Genomic DNA, 21321 nt, shown 5'->3' with positions numbered 1-21321 from the left:
CATTGCAGTATTGTTGTTTTCTCTCTCTCCTTCTCTCCCCCTAACACTGCAATAACGCGCTCCAGTGTTAAATTAGCAGGTTGCAAAGGGGAGAGGAAAAAAAAAGGGGGGGGGGGAGGGGGGAGGGAAGAAGAGAGACCATAAATGAATGAAAGTTTGTTTAAAAAATAAATAAAACAACAAAGTGACTTGGCAGAGGCGAGCTCGCGTCACAGAGCATCCTCGCTTGCGAGCGAGGCTGCCGTCTGCCCTCCCCGCGCCCCGGGCCGGCCGGGACCGCTTTCCTCAGAGCAGAGCTGGCGGGACGAGGGGCAGCGGGGCACACGGGCCCTCCCGGCCTGGCCCACTCACAGAGGGGTGAGGGAAAGAGGCGGAGAGGGAGTGAAAACAACATGCAGAAGGCCCACAGGCCGCGGTAGGGCTCCCTGCGTTCCGCGCGTCCCCGACAGCCCCCGGCAGCAGTCCGCAGCAGCCCCAGCTCACACTGCTGGCAGCCACCGGCAGGTCTCGGGTCTGCCGGAACCCTCGCAGCTGCAGTACCCAGGGTCCCCCGTTTCCTCCAGCTCCCGGCTGTGCCCACGCAGGCTCGGGCCCCCCTCCCGGGTTGGCAGCCTTTCCCGTCCCCTCTTTCCCACGCGCGGTACCGCTGCTCGGCCGGCGCCCGGCAAGACAGAGGGAAGGCAAATGCGGCCGAGCCGGCCTCCCCTGCTGCCGGAGAGCTACTCCCTGCCCGACCGTGCCCGCTGTTCTGTGCCGCTCCTCCAGGGCAAGCCCCGGTGGAGCCGCCACGCATGACCGGGGTGAGAGCTCCTTTGCGCGCCGAGCTTCCCTACGTTGTCTCTGGCATCTTTATTTTCTTCCTGGGTTCTGGGTGTTGATTGGGGGATTATTTTTGGGGGGAGGGGGGCCTGGGGGGTGCTTTTTTGAAGTTACTGAGTTATTTAATTAATTGCCACCCATGCCAGGCATGGAAAAAGCTCCCGAGAACTGAGCGGCGATGGCAAATAACAATTTCGCGTCCTCCGCACAGGCGCATCCTACAAAATCGGGACGGGATGCGGCCGCCCCACCGAGGAAGGCAGGCCCCGCAGGCCCCCCGCGACGGGGCCCTCCCCGGTTCTTCGTTGGCATCTCCCGTCCCGCGAAGTCAGAGGGAAACAAGGAGGGAGGAATGACGGACAGAGGCCCCCTCTCAGGGAGGGGACGGCTCTAGGAGTAGCGCTTGGCCCCGCACGGCAGGTACGGACACACACCTACACTCTGGGAGCGTGTGCGTGACTGTACGTACACGGCCGTGGGCACAGCCAGAGTGGTGTTGTGCCCACGCCCGCAAACGTGCGGACCCTTGTTTTATTTTGTGTTAAGTTCCTTTGGTTAAGTAATTAGGAGAAGGGGGACCCTCATGGGAATTGTGGAACGAACAGAGGAAAGTAAAATGTCCCTCTCCGGCACTCGGGGCCGGGAACCACTCGGACGAGCGGGAAGAGCTTTTGGGGGAGTTCCTCCGACATGACTTTGCTTACGGGAGTCTGGATCCAGGAGTGCAAACGAGAGCGACGGTGTGCAGGCAGATGTAATGTGCCTGTTAAAATTAAGACCAAACGACCCAAAGAGGGATCCTGAAAGGGAAACGAAAAACCCTCAGAGGTGCCGAAGTGGCCTTGAAGGGGCCTACGGACGGGATATGTGCGTGCGGAGAAAGGCAGAGGCGGTCGGAGCAGGAGGAGGGGTGTCGGCCATCACTGCGCGGGGCTGTGAGTCCGGCCCTGCCCTACCCTGACCGAGGGACGCTCCCCCAGGTTCCCTCGACTTCCATACCCTGTTAGGCAAGGCCGGCGGCACTGCACCTCGCAGTTCTCTGGCCCCGATGGCGCTCCCCAGGCGTTTGTTCCGGTAAAACCCCGTTGCGGAACCCGGTATTTTTAAATACCGGCTGCGAAAACGGCGAGTGCGCGCCCCTGCGCAGCGCTGCGACGGGCGGTCTGCCACGGGGAAAACCCGGCGCGGAGCCCCCAACAGGGCCCACCGCGTCCCTGTTGGGCATCGCCGGGGGTTGGGGCCGGGCCGGGTGGGAAGCAGATTCACCGTCGAGGCCGGAGGTACGACAGACACACGGGGCGAGGCGTACCGCTGGGGCTCCTCCACCGCCCACCACAGCCGCGCCCGACGACTCCCCGAGCGTCTCCCGCCGCCTGGGGCGTGGCTGGGCAGGGCGGGGCGCGGCGAGGCGTGGCGGGGCAGCGAGACGGCTTGGGGCGGGCGCCGATCCGGGGCGGTCCGAGCCGGGGTTTGCCGGGCGCCGTCTGTCGGCGGCCGCCCGGCCTCCGGCGAGAGCCAATCAGGGGGCGGCTGCCCGCACGTGGAGCCGAGGGGACTCAAGAGCGCCGCGGCCGCGGCTCACTCCCCCCGTGACGGGCGTCCCGGCGGCACAGGGCAGCGCCGCGGGGGCGTCTGTGCCGCCGCAGCCCGCCCCGGCCCCACGGCACGGCCCCGCCGCTGCCGCCGCCGCCATGAGCGGCCCGTACCCGGAGGAGAACTGCCCCGAGCGCCCCGAGTGCAAAAGTAAATCGCCAACTTTGCTGTCTTCCTATTGCATCGACAGCATCCTGGGCCGGCGGAGCCCCTGCAAGGTGCGGCTGCTCGGCGCCGCACCCAGCCTGCCCGCCATCGCCGCCCGCCCGGACAGTGACAAGGCCGCGCAAGGTAAGCCCCGCCGATCCGCCGCCGCTGCCCCATCCCGCTCGCTGGGCTGTTGGTCAGGGCATGGCCGGCCGCGTCGTTCCAAACACAGCCGCGCAGCCTGCGACTCGGTTCAGCTCCCCGCCCGGCCGGCCGGACACCGCGTCGGAGCCGCAGTTTCCGTTTGTCCCTTTCCCTGCTACCCGTGCTGCCAGGGAGCGTGGCCAGAGCCGTGCCCGAAATACAACCCGGTTAATTCTGTGCGGGTTGGGTACAGACGCTTTATGTTGCTGTTGCTTTCGATTTTTTGGTAATTGTTAAAGGCAAAATATCTCGGTACGAGCTGCGATCCGTGCAGAGAAAGGCTCGCCCGTTCTCTTTAAACCTGTAAGGATCTCGGCGAGTGAGCTGGGGGCTGCACCCGGCAGTGGGCAGGGCGGTAAGAACAGGGCACCGGCAGCCGCTACTCCAGGCCCGAAGTTGGAAGTAGCCTCTCCGGGGCCATGGGAAGCTCGGCTGGGCAACTCCCACGGAGGGCTTCCCCAGCCGTTTTGCCCTTTCCCCCGGCGTTCGGAAACAGCCGGGTGGGCTTCTGTCGTCCAAAATCAAAAGGAAACTTGAAGGACAGGGAGAGACGATAGGAGAGAGTAAGGAAAAAAAATTAAAAACACAGCGGAGAAGCCCTGGGTGGCCGTCTCCTTGGAGTTCTCTGTGCAGGCCAGGACAGCCCGAGCCCCCCGGCGCCTGTCCCGCCGCTGAGCGAGGCGCTGGTCTGGGCTCTGTGGCCAGGAGAAATTTCTTCTCAAGCCGGGAGCAGCGGTGCGAGCAGAGGCCGGTCTGAGAGTGCCGGCTGGGGCGGCTCTTAGATCGGTGCGGGATGGAAAACGGTGCCTGCAGGTGGCCTGCGGGCCTGGGGTCTTGCGCGGGGCTCATCGCGCTGATCCCACTGACTGTGTCTCTCTTTCTTTCCCCGCTTTTCTCTCTTCCCTCCGGAACCTCTTTCCCAACGCCTGCTCATCCCGTCCGACTACTGTGGCCGCTTAACCGCCCCCTCCTCCCCCCATCTTCTCCCTGCGCAGGGTCCCCCAAGGGCAGTCCTCCCTTCGAGCCGGCCGAGCTGCACCTTCCCCCCAAACTGCGCCGGCTCTACGGACCGGGCGGGGGCCGGCTGCTGGCGTCGGGGCCAGCGGGGCCACGGGGGGACCGTCCAGAGGGGCGGCCGGAGGGGGGCGCGGGCCCCGTGTCCGCCGCCGCTCCGTGGGACACGCTGAAGATCAGCCAGGCACCCCAGGTCAGCATCAGCCGTAGCAAGAGCTACCGCGAAAACGCGCCCTTCGTGGCTCCACCACCCGCCCGGGACGAGCTGGGCAGCCCCGTCGCGCACGTCGAGGAGCGGCCAGGCCCTGCCGCGCCGGCCGCCGAGGAGGAAGAGGAGGAAGAAGACGAAGAAATGCTGGAGGAAGAAGACGAGGAGGAAGAGGAGCTGGAGGACGATGAGGAGGAGGAGCTGCTGGGCGAGGACGGCGGGGGGCTGCTGAAGGAGACCCGTCGTGGCGCTACCACAGCCCCCGGGGCGGAAGGCGGGGATCTGTCCCCCAAGGAGGAGTTGCTGCTGCACCCCGAGGACGGCGAGGGCAAGGACGGCGAGGAGAGTGTCTGCCTCTCGGCCGGCAGCGACTCCGAGGAAGGGCTGCTCAAGAGGAAGCAACGCCGCTACCGCACCACCTTCACCAGCTACCAGCTGGAGGAGCTGGAGAGGGCCTTCCAGAAAACCCACTACCCCGACGTCTTCACCAGGTACCGGCGCCGGGGCCCCGGCTTAGCGCGGAGCGGGTGAACTACAGGAGAATGGGACAGGGCCGCGGTGTGCTGCACCCCACCCTCCACGGGTGAATTCTGCCGCGAGCACCCCCGGCTGGGAAGGGACTGGGTCCGGGCTCCAGAGGGTTCTGGGGCCAGCAGCGTCCCGAGCAGGCCCTCATGGGTGTTGCCCACGGGGGCTATTTTTACTCAATGTCCCCCTCCCCCTCTCGCCACTGGGATCGGTTACGAGTTCCCCATGAGACTGGATCCCGGCCCGGGCCGGGGAAGCCCCGGCAGGAGCAGAAATCAAAGCGCCGCAGCCTATAAATACCGGCCCAGTACATCGGGGCCTCTCGCTGGCCAGAGCCTCCTCCAAGGGGGTCGACGGGGCCTATCTCGGCTCTGCCCGCCCTTTCGGTGACATTTTTCCGTTGAAAACGGGGGTCCCGCGGCAGCGGGTCTGTCCGGCAGCTGCTCCTCGCCAGTGCAGGCAGGGGAAGGAGGCAGAGTCGCCTTCCTGACCCCTGTGCTGCCCGAAAAGAAACACCACAGTACCCCCAGCCTTTAGCCCACAGGAAGGCTGACCCCCTCAAAGCTGTACTTCCGATCGAGGAGTCTCTCCATATTTCTCGTTTCCAGCCGGAGGGCCTGGCGGGAGGCATGGAGGTGGTGCTGGCCACGGGAGCGTTTTGTTCCATCGCCCTAGGTGCCGGGCATCGCCCGTGAGGTTCCCCTCCGGTCGCATCCTGGCCCCGGCAGCGAGAGCAACTGTCCGGGTGTGCGTGTGAATACATCGCGGTTTTTCGGCTGGTGTTTTTATGGCTGCTTTTGGTTTTGTTTTTGTTTTTTTCTGCGGGGCTTTTAATGCCCGACAGTGGCAGGGTCCCGATTCCTCTGGGAGCGCTGCTCTTTGGGTAGGGAGCTGGTGAGCGGTTTTCTAACACCTTAAGGGTTTCCGATTTGCCTTACTTGTGGCAATGCAAACCGCGGTGTGTGTGGCGGCTCGGCTGCACTGTGGATGCGGCAGGAACGGGCTGAATTTGGCGAGTGGCAGGGAGGAGGGTGCCACAACTCGGGTTCCCGACGAACCTTCTGCTTAGCCTCCCGGAGTCGGGCTGAGGGCGGCTGTAGGCGATGGCCGCCCGCCGCCCGGCTCAGGTCGGCTCCTCCTGGGCCCTGGGATTTGGGGCCCGTTTGGCTCGCAGAGCCGAGGGCTGGGGGGGCGGCTCGGAGTGCCCCGGGCTGACGTTGGCGTGTGTGTCTCCCCCAGGGAGGAGCTGGCCATGAGGCTCGATCTAACCGAAGCCCGAGTGCAGGTGAGTGGCGGCGGCGGCGGGATCGGGACCGGGGCCTCCCTTTGCGGCGCCCGGGGAACGGGGAACACCGCCGGCCCTCCCCGGCCTCGGCAGGGCCGAGCCATTGGCTGGCAAAACCCCGTGCGATTAAACGGCGGGGTCCCCACGGGGCTTCAGTTGTTAGAGACCCGCTCGGCCGTAAGCCGGGTATTTGGCTGCCATCAAATCTCCAATCGGGCTTCATAAAAGCCCACTTAGCGCTAGAACAAACAGGGCCATTTGAAGGCAAAATGTTGTTTGATTTCCTTTCCGCCTGCACAAGGAGCTGGCTAATGCTATTTGATTTCCCATTTTTGATAGCAATAAGCCTGCATTGATCTAATAGTGAGTGAGTGCAATGCTATTAAAGGTGTTTGCCGCCCCATACCAGAGTGCATTTCCCAACCTGGGTCTCATAACCAAAGAGACGATAAACATTGGGATGCCCTGATTGCCAACAGAAAACAGATGTCTCTGGGTTTGAAGCTGAGCAAATCACTTTACAGTTAAAATCAGGCGCTGATAAAGCATAATAAATTCCATATGGCTCATTTAATACACAACAGCTTCTTGCATTAGAGGGGCTAATGATGAGATTTGTCCCCTCCTTTCTGTTGACACATTTCTCCATTGTCAAACAGAGATGTGACAGCAAATCAGTATTTTCAGCTCAGGGGAACGAGTCGTGGGAAAGTTAAATAACTTTTTAAAAAGAAAGACACCCCCTTTCTCTCTCCTCTATTCACGGGAGAAGATGTAATTAAGGGAATATGAATTATGAGAGTCCCTTCGTTTACCTTTGGGTGTACTCAGACTTATTAATTCAATAAGGAGGAATTGCAGTGAGGACAGCTTGCTAATTGAGTTTTATCTGGGAGAGACGCTCCCCCCGTGCCCGGCTGTTGGCTTCCCCATGAACGGAATGCCTCTGCCCGCGTGGGTGCCCAGATGGGCGTCTGTGGGGTTCGGTTCTTGCTGAGCAGCTGTACAAGAGGGACCTATAACGCAACTGCCTTACTCCCTTCCCGGAGAGAAGGGTATCTCACGCTGAGCTTACGAAGCCGAGCCGAACGGGAAGAGCTCAACCCCTACACCATCCTCAACAACAACAAAAAAAACCCAACAAACAAAAAACCCCACGAAAACTAAAACAACCCAAAAAAACCCAAACAAAAAACCAAACAACCTAAACAAAAACCCAACCCCAAAAAAATCCCAGCCCCAAACCAACAAAAAAACCTCACAAACGTGACAAACGCACGTTTCTCGCAAAATCTCTCACTGGGTTGTTAAGCAATTATTTTATTGTCCCTCGAAACAATGTAGTTTTGATTCTTCCTCCTCTACCTCTTTTAAGACCGTGTTTAGTTCACGATTTTTGCTTTCTAGGATGGGAGGGGGAGAAGAGACGAGGGGCAGTGTTACCGCAGTTTCCTAATTAACTTTCATAAAATAGATCCTAGAAGGACAGCCGGAAAACGTGTATTTGCTGCTTGGGTTGCCGCCCAAATTATTTCTTCGTTTCAGATGTTAGTGATATCACGATCATTTCACACACACACCCCTCGCTCTAAATCTGAAGGGGAGAAAACAAATAAAAAGTTCACGATGCCCACATGATATAGTTTGGAAATATTCCCTTCGAGAGAAAAGTGGCGCAGCTCTTGGTGTGGCTGTGCGTGCGGAACACAAACCCGACGAGTCCCAAGGGGAAATCTTTTTCTTTCTGTTCCAGCGCAGCCACAGCGCTGCTGCGATGCTTTCCCCGGCGCCGGCGGCTGCCTGCACCCCCTACCTGCCGGCAAAGGCGGTGTGGGGCAGTGTTAAACTGCTCTACTGACCCGGCAGCCAGGGGCTTGGAACAGGGCCCAGGGGCACTACAGAAAGTTGCATGCGGGCCCACGGAGTGGGCCGACGCCGCCCGGGGCTGCAGCGCAGTACTGACACGCGCGGGTCCGCGGACCGACCCCTTTGGGGGTGCCTCCCCCGGGCGGGGGTGGCAGAGCAGCGGGCGCCGTCGGGCCAGTGCGCGGCTCCCGCGGAGCTCGCCCCGACAAGTGCGCGGGCAGGCGTATTAAAACCAGTTTTTCTTTTGGCTTTCAGGTATGGTTCCAGAACCGTAGGGCTAAGTGGCGGAAGAGGGAAAAGGCTGGGGCTCAGACACACCCCCCAGGTTTGCCTTTCCCTGGTCCCCTGTCAGCAACTCACCCCCTCAGTCCATACCTTGATGCTAGTCCTTTCCCTCCTCATCACCCAGCTCTAGACTCCGCCTGGACTGCTGCTGCCGCCGCCGCCGCGGCCGCCGCCTTCCCCAGCCTGCCGCCGCCGCCCCCCGGCTCCGCGGCGCTGCCCCCCGGCGGGACCCCTCTCGGCCTCGGCACCTTCCTGGGCGCCGCCGTGTTCCGCCACCCCGCCTTCATCAGCCCCGCCTTCGGCAGGTACCCACCGCCCGCCCACGCGTGACACGGCGCATCGGGGGGGAGCCCGGGGGCGGGGATGCCAGCAGCCTCCGGCGCTCTTGTTGCCCCTGGAGCCCACTGCCGCGCGGGAAGGCCGCTCGTGCCTTGGCGCGACCCCACGCGGGACCCGTCTCGCGCGGGCCGCCCCGGCCTTCGAACTTCGAGTGTTGGTGGCCGGCAGCCGATTGGGCACTGCGTGGGTCACGTGTTTCCTCCCCGGGCTCTCATTGGGCGAGGGCACCTTTCACGCCCTCCCGCCCCCTATTGCCTCGGGTCCGGCGGGTCCCTCGTGGGGGTGACCCATCCGCGGCCACCACGCGGCTGTGGGCGGCGGCGTTTGCGGGGAAACCTCGCATGGGCGAGGATGGAGCAGGGTCCCCGCGGGAGCCGGTACCCCCACTCAGAGACTAAACGAGCGTGGGGTGCTCTGCATGCACGCGTGGCCTCAGCTTTGCCCGGAGTAGGCTGGGAATGGGTGTAGTTGGTTCGGGATTAGGCGGAGCCGCGACATCCTGGGCGCCGTGAGCGCTGCCGGCCGCGGGGGCATTTTTAAGCCGCGGGCACGGGTGGATTTGAGGTTTTTCGGGAGACCCGTTTCGGGGCAAGCTCCCGCGGGCGACGCGCTCCGCTGCTCTGAGCACCCCTCCTGAGGAGTTGGCCATAGCTTCCCTCGGAGCCGAGGCGCTCCGTCGAGGCGTAGAGCCCTGCCTGCCGGAGCAGGCGGAGGGGTGAGAGGCTCAATTCATGTATGGGGCGAGAGCAGCCTTGGGGCTATCTCGGTTTTTTTTAGGGCTAGCAAGGGAGAAAACCGCCCCGGAGCCTCTCTAAGCGTTATCATCCTTCCCTCTGGCTGTACCCCGGCAGCAGCAAGCCGGGGAAACTCGGGCTCGGCGATTTTCTTTTTTCCTCGCCCCCAACCCCCTCCCCACCCCCCGTATTTTTTTTTTCTCCCACTCCCATATTTTTCCCTCCAGCACAGTTTTGTTTGTTTTGTTGTGGTTTTGGGGTTTTTTGTTTTGTTTTGTTTTGTTTTTTTCTCTCCCAGCTGCTCATTGTGCTCCCCATGTCTCCGCCTGGCGGGAAGGAGGCGAGCGGGGCCGGGCGGAGTGGTGACGGCGGTCTCTGCTTCCCTTGCAGGCTCTTTTCCACCATGTCCCCCCTGGGCAGCGCCTCCAGCGCCGCGGCCCTTCTGCGGCAGCCGGCGCCAGCCGCCGAGGGCGCAGTGGGCTCGGCGGGGCTGGGGGACCCGGCCAGCGCCGCCGCCGACCGGCGGGCCTCCAGCATCGCCGCCCTGCGGCTGAAGGCCAAGGAGCACGCCGCCCAGCTCACCCAGCTCAACATCCTCCCCGGGAACAGCACGGGGAAAGAGGTGTGCTAAGGCACGGCTGCCCTCCTCGGGGTCCGGGTCGGGTTTTTTTAGGGGGGAGAGAGAAGAGGAGAATAAATACGCGAATATACGGTCACCTCAGACAGCACGAATCAAGACCAAACTGGGGAAAAAAATAATAATAGTAATAATGATTTTTAAAATATATAAATAAATAGGAGGACCAGCAGCTAAGATTGGGGTAGATTCTCGAGTTAGGAACGTGGAGACAGCGAGCGCCTCTCGCATCAGCCCTCACACGAGTGAACCGACACTTGCAAGCTCCTGAATAAGTAAATCCTTGGCTGGTACATTTCTTAAATGTACGACGTGTTAATTTCCTCTCTGAGCATTAAGGAGGGGGGTGGGAGGGTGGGAGGGGAAAGAAAAAAAGAAAGCCCTAATGAAAGTTATTATATATTAGCGTTACGTACACTTAATATTTTTCCTTCTGTTTATCTGGCAAGAAAAAAAAAATAAAGCAAACGGAATTACGGAATTGTAATTAAGAAAGAAAGAAAGAAAGAAAGAAAGAAAGAAAAAGTAAAAAAAAAAAAAAAAAGGAAAGCAAGCAAGCAAAGCAAAGCAAAAGCAGGGGGGAAAGCTACCCACATCTTAAAACAACATCCCGGGGTGTTAAGATGGTCTGTTAGGAGCACTGGAGAACTTTTACATGATGATGCGGTGAGCTGCGTGCGCTAACCAATGATGCCGCCAGTGCAGAGTGAAAGTAAACGTGATGCTGTAAGATAACCAGTGCACTTAAAGGAAAGGGTATATCTTTTTTTCTTGTTATATTCTTTATCACTACACCAACCAAGGTTTTTATATCAAACCAAAGGGAAATACACTGCTAGAATATGGACTGTTTAAGTCACTAAACTGTGATTATTGATTCTGTACATACCATTGTTATAAAAAAGAAAAAGAAGAAAAAAAAAAAAAGAACAGAGCTTTGTATATTTGAAATGTTATAAAACAATTGCACTCAGTGTAGCGTTGTAAAAGTTTGTCATTCTGTAGATTCTTACTGTGTTGTAGATATAATAGGGTTCCTAGACAAATATTTATGTACAAACCCTTTATTTAACTTATTAACTGTAGAGGTTTCTGAAACCCTCAAGAGGCGATGGTACAGTACTTTTTCCGTGTAATGTCGTTATTGTTAACACTTTTCCTTGCTATCCGGTGGAGAAGTGCCACGTTCAGAAAATAAACAAAAATATATGTTTAACAAAACAAAACAAAAAAGGAACAAAAGAGGGGGAAGGGGGGAATGATAAATAAAAGCCCGGTCCGTGCGGGGCTGCACTGCGGGCGCCAGGGGATGAACCCCGCCGAGGCTACTCACCGCTACCCCCCCTGTCGCCGAGAAACCCTCTCACGGGGTTTGGGAGGGCGCGGATCTCTTGGCCGGGGGCGATTACCAGGGCTTGGAGGGACGACGAGGTGCCGGCGGCCCCGTTTGCAAGGGGATTTGCAGTTCGCACGGGCCGGGGAAGGCACCCATGGTGGTACCTGCCTGAGCTCTGCCGTGTTCTCTCGCTCGAGAAGGGGGCAGAAGTCTCCTCGCGGTATCGGCGACCTTACACCGTGGGAGGCTGCCCCACGCACCTCCCGGGCAGGGATAGGGCAGCTCCTGGCTCCGCTGATGCAAAAAAACAAGAGGCAGGGGAGAAAACAAGGATTTTGGGGAGCGCATTGCTTGACCTCTGCTCACACGCTTCCTGGGGACGACGTGAGGCAGGAAAGTTTCTCTGTGCCTGTTCCTTGTCTCTCGACCCCTGCTCACCCTGGTACGAACGCAATTTTTTGCCCCTTTCCTTTATTTCCGTATTTATTTGTTTTTCTTTGACTCGGCTGTCTCGCCGGCCTCTCCCACGAAGCAGGAACGTATGAGCCCCCACCCCCACCCCCCCGGCAGTGACGGCAGCAGCAAACCCTGCTCCCCGCACCCCTTCCCGGTGCCCGATGTCCTCCGAGAGCAGCGGGCAAAGGGTTGGCTCGATCCGTCGGAGCGCGGGGATGTGGTGGATTTTTGGGGGTGATTTGGGGTGTTTTCATCGCGGTATCGCCTCACGCCGGCAGCCGCGGGCAGGGTACCGGAGAAGAGCCCAACTCCCCCAGGCCACTTCAGCACACGGAGGAGGTCCGGCCTGGTCCGTCTTGCCAGCTCGGCTGCGGGAGCAGCCACCGGGACAGCATCGCGCGTGGAAGCCCGCCGCGACCTTTCCCCGCAGGTCCTCGCTTCCACCCACAGCGCTTCACATCCCACCTCGCCCGCCCTCAGCCGTATTTTTGAGTTCTAAAACCCACCATAGGAGAGGAAGAAAAAAAATAAATATAAATGTGCGAGGCAAAGAAGGTTTGTTCCCCGGACATTATTAACAGTGCAGCCTGAAATATACATTTTTGCCTTAAAGAAAAGGGAATCATTATCAAACCATTACGCATTAAGAAATGTCATTCAGTCATTTTTATTCATTCCGCTGAAATCTTCGTAAAAGCCCGAATCATACTTCTTGCAAGCAGCAATTTTGTTAATCCAGGGGGTTATTACTCTGGTCCCTTATTAGGATCTATACTGCTGCCAAGCAATCCTATAACCTTCTCAAAAGAAGTTTACCTCCGTGTTATAAAACCAGTAGTGGTATTTATACTGTGCAATAATTAGTGTATTACTTGAATCCACTAACAGGTTCATTTTATCTCCGCACAAAACCCCTAGTCTGCTTATAGAAAGCTTGTGCCTCCTTTGGTGCTGTTAAAGTGGTGAAAGAGTGAATGAAGGCTGGTAGCACTTTCTCCTTTCGCCGTGCCTTAATTCCCATCTCTTTCTGCTCTCATCCAATTAGTGCAGTGTATTAAGCGGTTTATCATCTCATAGTCAGCTATTGAGAGAAACAAGGCGAACACTTTGCAATAGAGCCTGCTCTCCTTTGACACCCTCAGGTACTTACATATTCCACTGTGCTATGAATAATAGAGGAAGAATAGAGCGCTAATTCCCTCATCAAAGAATGCCTTGTCTGCTGCTTTGCTCAACAACACCATTCTGATCAAAAGAAAAGCAATAAAGCTTAGCATAACAAAACGAAACCTACTTATTAGCTTAGTGGTTAAATTAATGCAGAGCCGCTGCTATTCAAAACCAAGGTTTGAAAACAGCCTCCAACAACCTGATAATGCTGCCTTCGGGATGAAGGAATTTTAATCTGAAATTTGAAGCTGGCACAGATGAGTTAATCTATTAAACTGCTATAAGGAGGGTGCGGGAGCACCATTCAATGAAGGCACATTTAAGGTGCTCTGCGGAAGACGGGGAAGGATGCGAAGGGGCAAAAAGATGTGCCCAGGGCGGCGGGAAGAGGGGCCCTGGCACGGCAACAGCCCTGTTGCAGACGGGAGCTGGTTTTTTTTCGTACCACAGATGTCAGCAGAGAAACCTGGCTACCGGCTCCATACATCAACACTCCTCTTCCCCAACTGCAAATAAATACAAATAAACACAAACCTTAATTTTAACAGCGTTGGGGAAAGGGGGAGCGGGAGGGGCAGAGGGAGGAAGGGGGGGAAGGAATGAGGGGTAAGAGGAGGGAAGGGAGAGGAAGGAGATTCGGGCCAGATCAACCTCCAATCTCCGAATTTCACCCTTCCCCAAATTATTTACAGCGCCGCATTTACCATCTCCGTTTAACATTAAACGCTGTAAAGATGATTTTGCGTTTCCCAGCCTTTCTCCGGGGCCAAGACAAGGCACGGTGCCCAGAGCTTATTTAGAGAGGGGAGGGGAATCCAGTTTACTCCTTGCCAAGTCTTCAGCTCTGCTCTGACCAACTCCATCGAGTGGAATCAAACCCTGCCTTGATTTCGAGTAAAAGACCTCGTTTCCGATCCCCCCCCTCCTGTCCCCGGGTGGCAGCTTGCCGGGGTTGCAGGGAGGGGGCTTCCAAGATTCTGCCCCCCGCCCCGCTCCCGCAGGAGAGCAAGGCTCCTCTGCGAGGGGCTGTGTGAGAGGGAACAGCCCCTCGCAGGGCTACTATGTGCTGCTGCACCCTACACAGTCATTCCACAACACTCTCATTTAATCTAAACATCCCTAAACTTGCAAATTAACAGGCTCTTCAGCTGTAATTATACAGATACATACAAGTGCCACAGGGTCAGGTTATGCCATATCTATCCATTTTATTTGTATACCTAACGTTTGGAGGAGAAGGTCACACTTTTCCTGAGGCATTCTACCCGGTTAATATCAGTAGTATCTTGATAATCCTAATTGGGTTGTGGACACACAAAAAAAATCTGATAAAAAGCCTGTGTGAAATTACAGGAAGCTGAGACCTTTCAAAGAGCTGCAACATCAACATTGTCGTCTAGGCAGCAACACCTTCTGCCCAAGACAAGCCTCCAAATGAAAGCCTCTTTTACAACAACCCAGCTAAATGTGTTGGGAAGGAATGATAGCTTGCCACGGGTGGGACACCACCAACACAAATGCATGGACTGAGCAGGTTCCATTTCTCATGTGTTGGGCTCAGTGTGAGTGAAGATGAAAGGGTTTAACCTCAAAAGTTGATCAGAAGACATCTGTGTACTTCGGCATATTTGAATAGTCATGACCCACAGTGACACAGAATAACTTCCAATGCCACTGAGGGACAGGTGAACCCTAACCCAGACATGCATATCCCTTTGGTGCCCAACATGTTCATGCTGATGCTCTTACTTTTTCTTCAAGCTCCCTTTCTTAATGGCTGGGCAGCCAAAAAACCCCAGGCACACAAACACTTCTGTAACACCAGGAGAAGTCTGGAACAGCACAACCTTGCATGGAATAATTTTCAAAAGCCAGATAATCAAATCAGATCCTCTTTTGCTAGAAAACTTTATTTTTTTCCAAGTGTTAAGAAAACTTTACATTTTATACTGTTCAAGAATTAAAAAAGACAATTTGTATAACCTTACATGACTATATCACATTGCAAACTGCACGGCGAACATGAGCACAATATTTTGTGTACACAAGCAGGTGCCCAAATTTATGCTCTTTTCTTGTCATATCTGCTTGACACTTTATTAAAAGTAAATGAACAATACAAGTTGTTTATAAAAACCTTTAAACCCTCCAACACAGTAATTATGAACAGAACAGCAACAATGATTCTCCGCTTTCCCTTCCCCTTGTTACTGGGTACAAAGCCATCCCAAACATTTCCCTCTTACTTTCAAATACTTTGCATGGAAAGAAAATTAAATGCATTTATATCCTCTGTATGCAGGGAATGGGTTTTATACATGTCTTTACATCCACGCAGAAATTTCCAGCATGGCAAAATACTGTGCTTAAAGACACATGGGAAGACTCTTAATAAAAAAAAGGTCCCTATTTTTAGCACCTCCAGGTTTCAGTCGTTCTTTAATAGATTTGAGAGCAAGGCCTCCCTACCTCTGTTCAGAAGGTATTAGGACATTTAAAGGCATTCAGGTTTGGTATTGTTTTTAATTGGTATGTTTATGATCAGGAAGAAGATAAACTGTGAAAAGGCAAAACATTAGTGCTCCTACTGAGACCTCTACTAACCTCTCTTCCTGAGAGCACCTCTACTAAATACCCTGGAGCAAAGTCTAGGATCACTTACATTCCAGCAACTCTCACTGGGAATTATCCAATTAAAGCAGCAATTCCCCCACCCCCTTTTCCCTCATAGGTCTAAATACACAACAAAATATATTGCAAGAATCATCTACTCCATGTTTGAATAACCCTGGCTTCACAATGGAGGAAAGAACAGAAGATAAGAACGCCTCAAATATTTCACGTCCACGTGAATCACACAGCCCGTTTTCATCTTCTATTTTCCTTCCTCCAAAGAGAAAAGATTGTTAAAATGTCATTGTGCATACCAAAAGAGTATTGCTTAAGAGATCATTATTGTTAAACAAGGATCTAGCCTCAGGTCTCCCTCCATTTTTAATCAATCACTGTCTTCACTTATTGGACTCTCCCACAGGTCTTCCCATACTGAAGGCAAAGAGTTGGCCGAGGTTCACTTCTGAGTAGCCACTCATGGACAGGCATTTATCTACGGTGCTCTTCAGTCTTTTGTAGGCCTCAGAGACTTCCTTCCTAAGTGGCTTCTTCTTCAAATACTCTAAAAGAACAAAGAAAAGAAAATAAAAGAAAAACACACAACGAAACCAACAGAGATTAAATGACCACAAAGAGCCACTGTTTTTTTCATTCGCTACTATTGCAAATCATGGTATTTTAAAAGGGGGTGAATGTTGTAGCCAGCAAAGACAACATTTAAGGCAAGCCCTTCCAATTTCTGCTGCCTTCCCTCTGCCTTCCTCCAATCCACAGAGCTGTACCAGCTGGTTAGAGGCCATGGTGAACCTTCATATGGTGTTGATGCTGAAGGTCCCTCAGCCCCATCAGCATCAGTGCAGCAGCTCCTGCCAGTTGCTGGCAAGAAACACTGCTTGCCCAGTAGTGTTTTCTAACTGGAGTGAAATGGGAGTTCACAAACTCAGCAGAGAAAATAAGTGATAGCAGAACTGGCTCTGAAAGGATCCCATTTCAAATGAGCAAGTGTCTTAACTTGGTGAGAACTATGCAGAGTCCTCAGGGCTATGAAGCAGGAAGATATTTCATCCCAAATCTGGCTTCAGAAGTGAAGGAAACCATGCTTCACTTCTCTTGTCCCTGTTGCTGTTAATACCAGCAAAGGCACAACCTGTGACATACTCATTACCCATCTTGTGTGTTCTCACATATGTCTTGTGTGTGGGACAGGAATCGTGATGCTCAGCACCACAGAAGTGTTGGAAAGAAAGGGGTAGTAGCACAAGTGGGAAATTCTATGCTATCCCACCCTAAAATCACAGGATCATAGAATGTTAGGGGCTGGAAGGGACCTTGAGAGATCATCCAGTCCAATCCCCCTGCCAGAGCAGGAGCACCTAGAGCAGGTCACACAGGAACCCATGCAGCCAGGTCTTGAGTATCTCCAGAGAGGGAAACTCCACAACCGCCCTGGGCAGCCTGTTCCAGTGTTCTGTCACCCTCACAGTGAAAAACTTCTTCCTCCAGTTTCCATGGAACTTCCTATGCTTCCACCATTGCCCCTTGTGCTGCCATTGGGCATCACCAAGCAGAGCCTGGCTCCATCCTCTTGGAACTCACTCTTTACATATTTATAAACCTGAATGAGGTTACCCCTTAGTCTCTTCCAAGCTGAAGAGCCCCAGCTCCCTCAGTCTGTCCTCATAAGGAAGAGAGAAGATGCTCAGTGTCTCAACCAGCAAGCATCAGTTTCACCTGACACATGAAAAACAGAGAGCCATTCCCAAATGCCTGGTCAGTAATGCCTGTGAAGAAACGTCTGAAGCGCAAGAGTTTTAGTCACTGGCATGCCTATGCATGTGCAAACTCATATGCACATGCAGGAGTTTGTAAAGATTTCAGCAGGAAAGCCCCAACTGCTCCATGTGATTGTTTTTTTGGTTGTTGTAAGATTTCATGCCATAATAATAAAGAAAAAACAAACATCCAGGGATTTTATCTGGGTGGTTGTCTAACTTTTGCTTTGCAAAGATTAAATAGCAAAGACTGAAAGAACAAAATATTTTATGGCTATACATCAATCCAGTGATGAAGATCTGGTGCAGTTGTGATCCTCCATGTGCTGGAAACACCATCTCCTACCTGAAAGCCCTGTGTCTGCAGTTACACCTTGGGGCAGGCAGCACCAGATTGTCTGTGTTGCTGAGCACACAAGAAGGAGGATATATTGAAGAATGAGATGCCCTCCCAGTCAGTCTCCTCTTTGTTACGCTGGAGGGACTCCAGGTCAAGCAAAACTATGATAGTACAGCACAGCTACTGAAAGGTCAAGCTTCCAAACCATTTGGGAACAACATTAAGCATGTTTCTTGTGAGGAACCAACACAACCCTCACTAGCTTTGCCTAAAAGATGTTGTCTCATTTCTTCCTGTCACCTTTAAAACACTGGCACTATCTTTCCCATGCTCTGAATATGTAACAGAAGAGCTTCCATCCCCTCTCAAATGGCTTTTACTACAAAGCATGAGTTAGAGTGAAATTCAGTTGTATCTGCAAGAGAATGGTTCAGAGGTGAGGGTTTTGAGTCCACCTGTGTGAGGGAAGAAATGCCTCACTCCAGTGATGACTTCTTTCTGTGGTGTGACTGAGATGAAGATGTCCCACTGGATGTACCTTCATCTTGGCAGCCAAGCCAAGGACTGGAGGGAAGGGAGGCACACTAACAGAAACAGCTATTACAGTTACAGGGTTTGCGAATTCTCCTCGAGGATTTACAAGGATTTTTTTGCAGAGCCTCCAGCGTTTTAAGATGAGCTCAGCAGATTAACTCCTGCATATGACACAAGCAGTTATGTTTTACTGAGCAGTTGCCACCTGCTTGGGTTTTTCATCTTATTCACAAAGTTCCACTGAACTCAATTGCTTTGCATGATGCTGTCAAATCTTTCAAAATTAAATGAACAATGCCAGTCTGAGTGACTGAATACATTGATTAAAAGCATTTTAGTAAGCACCTTTCATGCATCCTTGTGAAGAAGGATGCCATATTCAGTTTGGGGGATTTCTGTTGCCAACCTGGGGCAGTAAGCAAACAGAGGAAGATGCCAGGCTAAAGATATCCCATTGTCACCATTACCCAGACTGTAATGACATTATGTTTATTAGTAGAATTAAAATTCCCTTAAACTACAGCACCAATACAATAAAATCTGTTCACTAACAGACTGAAGCCACTATAGCATAAAGACATTTCAAGATCTCAAAGTTATTGAAATGTTTGGTTTAATTAAACAAACATCAAAGATTATAATAACCAGATGCACAAAACCACCAAACTCACATGGCCACAAATTCAGCACTGAGCAGTTCATACATTTTCAAGCCAAATGACACGGTGAGCGGGTTCACTTGCCACTGCTCACATGTTAGCAAAACACCAAGGAACACCATGGAAAACACCATCCTTGTAGGCTAAAGAAGGAACCAAGGTGAAGCCTATCAATGAGCAGAGACAGCTGGCACATGTGAACAGAGCAGGAAGGCACATTAATCATGGGAACAACTAGGCAAACAATAAACCAGGGCTGAAAGTAGGAATCAAAACTACAGGCCCATGTACAGCTCCAATTCAGGCTTCAGCTGTCCCACTAACAAAGTGCCTAGCTGCCCCACCCCCACTCCAACATTAAATCCAAACTTCAATTATATGCAATAACCTTTCTGGCAGTATGCTTCAAACATTTCTTAGATGCAATTACCCTCATAGAGGCAAGCAGGAAAGGGTGGACTGAAGGAAGCAAAAAAAGGAGAAATATGACGGGCCTTGTTGAAGTAATGAGGCCAATTTTAAGTTTCAATTATAAGAGAATAGGAGCTGGGAGCTCCGGCAGGAGAGGCAGGCAGCGGCTGTGTCTGCAGCACAGCCACACCATGCATTTGAATGACACAAGTGCATCTGATGACTGGGGAGAAGAGATTTAAAGAACTGTAGTAATACAGAGCAGGGGAAGATGAGAGAGGACACAGCTCCTGATGTGTTTACCTCCTTTGCTGATGGGATATTGACTTTTCCCACCAGGTTGGTTAGAAAGGGGACTATTTACGCTGCCACACAGCAGAGGAAGAATGACAACCAGCATCACTCTGTGCTCCTCTGAGTAAAAGGCAACTGTGACCGTCGTATATCACACAGCCAGTCAATACCTTCCAGCTACCATACCATCCAACTTAGAGATGCATATAACAGCTCCTACTTTCTTCCTAAATGAGAATTTAATCAATAACACACCTAAGGCCTTCTGGACCCTAAACTATATGAACTGACTGAAATTGCCTTTCCCTAAGTCTGCCACATTCTGAATACTTCTGTACCTATTTTAATAATATCCAAGTGCAGTGGCCAGCAATTTCTTTTTACGATGCCCACTGCTGCAGAATGCATATGTGGCTGTATATGAAGAGATACATGTACATATGCAGAGCATACAAAAGGTACCACCTAAATGAAAGATACAATTATATTAATAGAAGTAATAATAATAAAAAAAACCCAACACAAACACATGATTCTGACTCCACCTAAATAAAATTCAGGTACTGAAGTCTCTAAAGTTAATAAACCACTGATTCTAGTAAAGATTTTAAGAGTTGTATCACCAAGCTCACAGTTAACCTCCTACCCCTGCCAATACAAAAACCTCCTTGTTCCCTTCACAAAACCCATTCTGAACTTCTGGATGTCCCTGGCAAATTCAGCATCCCACCCAAGTTCTTGTTTAGCTACCTAGGTATATTTGTGTATTATCTGGGAAGGGGAACAAACAAACAAACAAAAATAAATTAAAAGGTTCCTGAAATCCATTTACTGAAGTGATCCAATTGCTGAAGTGATGCTGGAAGCAAGGATGGAAATATTTGGAGGTTATCTATACCTGGCCACGTGTTTTCCATTTATTGCATTTCTTCTTGTTCCTATGAAAATCACTGAACAACCTGACAGTCATGATCAAGAACTTTTGTTCTTAGATTCCCTAAGATGTGGCTCTGTGAAGAATTTCTCTCTCTCTCTTTTTTTTTTTTTCTCTTACTGATTGGACAACTGAAATGTGTCATATTATTAAACTCTCTCTCCCCCTGATTATTCTGTTGATAGCCTGCTCTTCAGAGTAAAAATACGTTCACATTCCTTTGTATCTGCGCCGGGGGTACGTGCGAAACAATGCTAGGTGCCTGGGAGCACAGTGCCAAAAATGCTGCTTTATCTGGGAACGGACAAAAAAAGAGCTGCAGAGTACCATTTCTGTGCAGCATCGTGCCTCTCTGGGGTTTTATTTTATTTTAATTTAAAGAGTTAAAGAACAAACTAAATTAGCTACTGAACATTTTTTTACCTTCCTTCCCCCCCCCCCCCTCGCCTACTGGTTATTGTATTTTAATTACAGCGAGCTTAGACACACAGGCAGCAGCCTCTGTTCCAAATATCTGTGTTTCATTTATTTCTGTGCAAAGGTAGCAAACAACAGTCAGTCATAATTGGTTCTGTCAGATGTTTTACAGTCAGTCATAATTGTCTCTGTCTAGAGGTGTGTCAATTTACTGCAAGTTAAATAAATATTCTGTCTATTATGATATCACCTTGTGTAAGCCATTTCTTTTTTTTCTTGGTTTTTTTTGTTTTTTTTTTTTTTTAATTGCTTGGGTTCCCCTTTCATAATCCTCAGCACCCCTATTTATACTGTTAACCTTAACTTTGCCATTTATGGAATGTCAATGAAAAAAGTCAACAGCAATTTAGTGAACAGACGTGTAAGCCTCTAACATACTTGCCTTTTTTTCCCCCCTTATTTCTAATTAAATAGAATCAAATTAGGCTATAGAGCAATTAGATTACTCTGTCTTGACAGTGCTCTTCTTAAATATCTCGGCGATGCCAGTTTGCTGGCCTATAGAGGGAGAATTACTAACCTAAAGAGGGAGAATTACTAACCTAAGTCTTAAATGAGTTCCTTTTTTTGCACAAGAAAATAAACCTCCCAACTTGTCCCAACTTCTAACCCACATAGTCCTACAAAACAAAAAAGGTTGTTGACAAGGGCCACATTTGCCCTCCA

At 52.2% G+C, this 21321-nt stretch overlaps 2 protein-coding genes across 3 annotated transcripts in view; one reads left to right on the top strand and one right to left on the bottom strand.

Annotated features, from left to right (window-relative positions):
• Positions 1 to 2466: 2466 nt before the first annotated feature.
• ARX (aristaless related homeobox) lies at positions 2467 to 10000 on the top strand. Of its 2 annotated transcripts, XM_054166081.1 has the most exons (6): positions 2467 to 2703; positions 3759 to 4476; positions 5753 to 5798; positions 7920 to 7989; positions 8074 to 8254; positions 9413 to 10000. In XM_054166081.1, exons 1-6 carry the CDS (start codon positions 2511 to 2513, stop codon positions 9651 to 9653), a joined length of 1449 nt encoding a protein of 482 aa, XP_054022056.1. In that variant the 5' UTR covers positions 2467 to 2510; the 3' UTR covers positions 9654 to 10000. The 2 variants fall into 2 exon arrangements, with proteins under 2 accessions (XP_054022056.1, XP_054022054.1); XM_054166079.1 differs by having other exon boundaries at positions 7920 to 8254.
• A 4540-nt stretch (positions 10001 to 14540) lies between these two features.
• Positions 14541 to 21321, bottom strand: part of POLA1 (DNA polymerase alpha 1, catalytic subunit) — a 230972-nt gene continuing 224191 nt past the window's right edge. The window contains exon 37 of the mRNA XM_054165862.1: positions 14541 to 15796. Within this exon, the coding sequence (XP_054021837.1) occupies positions 15633 to 15796 (164 nt within the window). The 3' untranslated portion in view covers positions 14541 to 15632. The remainder of the gene's footprint in view (positions 15797 to 21321) is intronic.

The sequence above is a fragment of the Dryobates pubescens genome, chromosome 12, assembly GCF_014839835.1.
Source record: "Dryobates pubescens isolate bDryPub1 chromosome 12, bDryPub1.pri, whole genome shotgun sequence".
Lineage (NCBI taxonomy): Eukaryota > Metazoa > Chordata > Aves > Piciformes > Picidae > Dryobates > Dryobates pubescens.
Note: the sequence above shows the minus strand (reverse complement) of the source record. Positions and strands in the feature narration are given on the sequence as shown.

Bases quoted from the DNA above. Each gene is read 5' to 3' on its own strand.
- ARX (XM_054166079.1), top strand. From the start codon at position 2,511: ATGAGCGGCCCGTACCCGGAGGAGAACTGCCCCGAGCGCCCCGAGTGC. The intron at 2,704-3,758 runs GTAAGCCCCGCC...CTCCCTGCGCAG, and splicing joins CAGTGACAAGGCCGCGCAAG to GGTCCCCCAAGGGCAGTCCT. The intron at 8,255-9,412 runs GTACCCACCGCC...CTTCCCTTGCAG, and splicing joins ATCAGCCCCGCCTTCGGCAG to GCTCTTTTCCACCATGTCCC.